The following is a 4,677-nucleotide window of genomic DNA, read 5'->3' as shown; positions in this document are numbered from 1 at the left end:
ACTGGCCACAGCACCTCACTGGTCCTCTTGCTTCTGGACCCAGCCTAGCTGCCCCCCTCATCCCCACTATGTTTCCTCATCTGGAAGTGAGGCTGACAAAGTTACTCTGAAGATGGGAGAAAATGAAGCAGTCAGTGGGCTGGGTATGCCGCAGGAACTCAATACCGTTCTCTCTTGTCCCCTCCAGGCCCCGGGCTGGCGTTCCTGGCATACCCGGAGGCCGTGACCCAGCTGCCCATCTCTCCTCTCTGGGCCATCCTCTTCTTCTCCATGCTGCTGATGTTGGGCATTGACAGCCAGGTGAGGGCACCCCCCAGCACCCCAAGGACCCCACACACACACTCCAGCCTCCTCAGTCCAGGAGCAGGCAGGGAGAAGAGACCATTTGTAGGTTCATAGGCCCCCAACAGATGGCCAAGGATTTCAGACTCCTGGGCCAGCCAGTGGCGTGGTAATTAAGATAGATGGATTCCCACATGGCCGGCCGTGTTTCAAGCCCTGAAAATCACATTGAGCACGTGTGCATGCATGCCCAAAATCCCAAGAGGAGGCTGGAGAAGAAGGGATTGTGGCATGGCCATCCACAATGGCCACCCATTGCTCACTCCTCCTCCCCTCTCCAGGGAGTATGCACACTCCATAGCAAATTTAAAAAGAAAGAAAGAAAGCATTTCAGACCCCTCAACGGTTCCACTGCACAAAACTTCAGGAAACAATTCAGCCAACTTCCCCACTTCCCAAAAGAGGAAACTGAGGCCAAGAGGGAAGAGACTTGCCTGAGGTCGTCACAAAGCAAGTCTGAGGCAGCATCAGGCTGGATCCTGGGGTCCTCTCTTGGAGTCTTCCTGGCCCTGTTGTCCCAGCACTATCAGCCCCCATCTTCCCGTAAAGGGCCAGGCTGGGTGGGGGGCGGGTTAGGGCTGAGTCTGCAACAATGGCTGACCTCCGTCTCCGCCTGAAGTTCTGCACCGTGGAGGGCTTCATCACGGCCCTGGTGGACGAGTACCCCAGGCTCCTCCGCAACCGCAGGGAGCTCTTCATCGCTGCTGTCTGCATCGTGTCCTACCTGATTGGCCTCTCCAACATCACCCAGGTAGGCTTGGTCAAGACCTGGCACACCCCTGCGCTGCCCAGGGGCACTTTCCCCAGCCCTGTCCTTGCCTTTTCTCACCCTGTCTTTGAGTACCAAGGATGGGATGAGAGATTACTGGCCAATCCTTGGGCATAAACAATGTGCTGGATGGGATCCAGGAGTTCCCAGGTGGTGGGAGACACAGACATGAAGTAGAAAGTACAGGACAGAGCTGAGAAATGCAGCATCCAACCAGGCCTGGGGCACTTGGGACTACTTGCTGGAAGAAGGGATACGGTGCTGACTTTGGAAAGGCTCGCAGAAATTAGAGTTCACTGGGAGTAGGGCTTTCGATGTTGACGCTGCCCAGAGAGTCTTGTGATTGCTGCTTCTCTTTTTGTGTTGGTATTAATGTTGGAGAAATGCTCTCTATATTCAAGGCCTTCTGAGTCTAGTGAGAAGTTATACCTAAAACTGATGAATTGAGGGCCAGGAGTTCGCATAGTGGTTAAGGTACTGGACTCCCACATGGCCGACTGTGGTTCAATTCCTGTTCTCAGTGGCTTGAAACACTGGGCACATATGCATGCATACCCAAAATCCCTAGAGGAAAATGAAGGAAAAGGGATAGTGGTATAGTCATCTTCTCTGGGAGGTGATTTCTCGCTTTCTGTCTCTGTCTCTGTCTCTGTGGTGAGCATACGCACCCTATAGCAAAAATCTCTAGCAAATTAAAACAAGATTAATGAATCGTACAATAAATGTAAATGACTTTGAAGACATGGACTCAGTCCTGTGAGTCTGCATTATGATCCACAAAACTACCCTTGAGTCCAAATACAGTTCTGATCCAGAGTTCATGCGTTCCTAGTTGTCAAACACCTACGATGGCCTTGGTGTGACACTGGAAATTCAGTCATTAGCATGACAAATGCTACCGTGCCTGCTCCCTCCAAGCCTCCGTTTGGGTGGACAAGAGGGACATAGGGAGTAGATGGTTTCAGAGAGTGCTGTGAAAAGTGGGTATTGGGATAAGGTGACGCGGTGGTTAAGGTGCTGGACTCCCACATGGCTGACTGTGGTTCGAATCCCGGACCTGGCTGCTTGCTTTCTCACCCTCTTTCTCTCTCTCTCTCTCTCTCTCTCGTCAAATTAAAATAAATAAATTAAATAAATAAAAATAAAATAAAGTAATTAAATAAAGGACGTCCCTAACCAAGTGGCAGTTGACCTGAGACGTCAATGACGAGGGGAAGCCAGCCAGGAGACGAGCTGGGGAAGGAGGCACAGCAGGTGTAAAAGCCCTCAGGTAGGCACGGCGCTGGGGAAGGAGGCACAGCAGGTGTAAAAGCCCTCAGGTAGGCACGGCTCGGTGAGTGTGAGGGACAGAAGGAGGCCGGTGTGGTGGTGGCAGACGGAGTGGGGGTGCAGAACCTCGCAGGCCAAGGCTTTTGCATTTGCTTTTGCTTTGTTTGTTTTCCTTCTCCTGATGTGTGAGTTATGTTACTGCATTATTTATGCCATGGAAGGTGACGCAGGGGACAGACGTGAATGATGGCATCGTGGAAAGAAAGATGGCTCTGGAGACCGGCCCTCATCTTCCCTGTCACCTCCCCCCACAGGCAGCGCTTCTTCCGCCATCGGGACATGCTTCCCAGTCCCCGTGGAGGCAATGCCACCTCCCCTCCTGCTCACAAGAGTCGCAGTGCTCCCTCTGATCCGCCTGGAGCCGTGATATCACGGGGTGGCTTAATCCCGGCTCACCAGACACCAGAGCCCATGTCGACCAGGAGCCCTGGACACCGTGGGACGTGGGCCTGTCCTCACCTCCTTCTCTTCCTCTTGCAGGGTGGCATTTATGTCTTCAAACTTTTCGACTACTACTCGGCCAGCGGCATGAGCCTGCTGTTCCTCGTGTTCTTTGAATGTGTTTCTATCTCCTGGTTTTACGGTGAGCGCCAGCCCCGCCCTCACCCGCTCGTTCATGTCTTCGGTTGTCACTCCAAAGTTTCTACATCTTCACCGACTTTCTAGAAGGAACACAGATAAATTCATATAAAATGAGATCCCACATTTCTTCATAAACCTCGGGATGAAAAGATTTACTCGAGGCACTAGCAGGTGGTGGTAGTTAAGGCATTTGACTCCCACATGGCAACAGCAGTTCAAGTCCCGGACCTGGCAGCTTGTTTTCTCATTTTCTCACTCTCTCTCCTAATCACATGTGCCCTATAACAAATTTTTTAAAAAAATAAATTAATTAAATTAAATAAGTTATTCTAAAGACCAGCAGATGGAGTAATGGCTATATCGGCAGAGTTCCATGTAGTCGACCGTGGTTCGAGTCCTGGACCCGGTGGCTTAAACTCATGCCAGGCGTGTGTGCATGCATGCCCAAGATCCTGAGAGGAGAATGGAGGAGAAGGGATTGAGGCATAGCCATCCCCCTGAGGGGGTGATTTCTCGCTTTCTGTCTCTCTCTGTCTTTCTGGCAAGCACACATGCCCTATAGCAAAAAAAACTCTCAAAAAAATTTAAATAAGTAATTCTTTTTTTTTTTTGGAGAGGTTTTTTTTGCTATAGGCATGTGCACTCACCAGACAGACTGAGAGAGACACAGAGACAGAAAGCCAGAAATCACTCCCTGGGGGGATGGCCACGCCGCAATCCCTTCTCCTCCATTCTCCTCTTGGGATCTTGGGCACGCACGCACATGCGCCCGGCATGAATTCCAAGCCCCAGGTCCGGGACGCGAACTGCGGTCAACTATGTGGGAATCCAGCGACATAGCCATTACGCTAACTGCTGGTTCCCAGTAATTCTTTTTTAAAAATAAAAGAAAAGAAAAATAGTTAACAAGGACCTGTGGAACATTAGCCCAGGTTACAGATGAGGAAACTGAGGCTCAGAGAGGTTAAGGGACGCTCAGCATCATCGTGTGAGAAAGTGGTAGAACCGGGCTTTGAACCTGCAGTTTCAACAATTCATCCGTCCCTCCTGCTCTTACTCCAAATGTCACAGGCGTCAACCGATTCTACGACAATATCCAAGAAATGGTGGGCTCCAGGCCCTGCATCTGGTGGAAACTCTGCTGGTCCTTCTTCACCCCCATTATCGTGGCGGTAAGGATGAGGCTGGACCAGGTCCAGGGAGAAACTTCTGGAGGCAAAGGTGGTGGAAGAGACCCCAGAACCCTTGTTCCCTAATAATCCTTCTCCTTCCTGTTTGTTGAGCCTCTGGTCTGTGCCCTTCTCAGGACTAGACCCTTCTGTCATCCTCACAAACCTCAGCAAGAGGCATTATTGCCCCCCTTTACCCCTGAGGGGCTGGAGCTCACTGGCCAGTTGTCACCCGCCGGCCAGTGCTGGGACTCAGCCCAGCTCCGGCTGACCCTGAAGCCCAAGGCTTGGCCTGTGGAGGCCTCTTATTCTCAGAGTCCTGTGTTCCCTCCCACAGGGCTCACTGAGGGGGCCACCGGAGGGGCAAGGGGTGGGCACTGGGCCACCGTGTGTGTCCCACACAAGGATACCCAGCCAGCTGGTGGCAGACTGGGGGCTGACGTCCAGCCCTCCTCTGCACCCCAAGCTGGCTGGCCTGGAGGACGG

At 52.1% G+C, this 4,677-nt stretch overlaps 1 protein-coding gene across 1 annotated transcript in view; it reads left to right on the top strand.

Annotated features, from left to right (window-relative positions):
• Positions 1-4,677, top strand: part of SLC6A1 (solute carrier family 6 member 1) — a gene marked incomplete in the record, with an annotated part of 48,438 nt that overhangs the window by 41,479 nt on the left and 2,282 nt on the right. The window contains 4 exon segments of the mRNA XM_014589126.2: positions 188-300; positions 962-1,093; positions 2,921-3,023; positions 4,094-4,194. Of these exon segments, the coding sequence (XP_014444612.1) occupies positions 188-300; positions 962-1,093; positions 2,921-3,023; positions 4,094-4,194 (449 nt within the window).

The sequence above is a fragment of the Tupaia chinensis genome, unplaced genomic scaffold (assembly GCF_000334495.1).
Source record: "Tupaia chinensis unplaced genomic scaffold, TupChi_1.0 Scaffold000333_1, whole genome shotgun sequence".
NCBI lineage: Eukaryota > Metazoa > Chordata > Mammalia > Scandentia > Tupaiidae > Tupaia > Tupaia belangeri.
The sequence above is the reverse complement of the archived record's forward strand: the minus strand, read 5'-3'. Positions and strand labels throughout refer to the sequence as shown.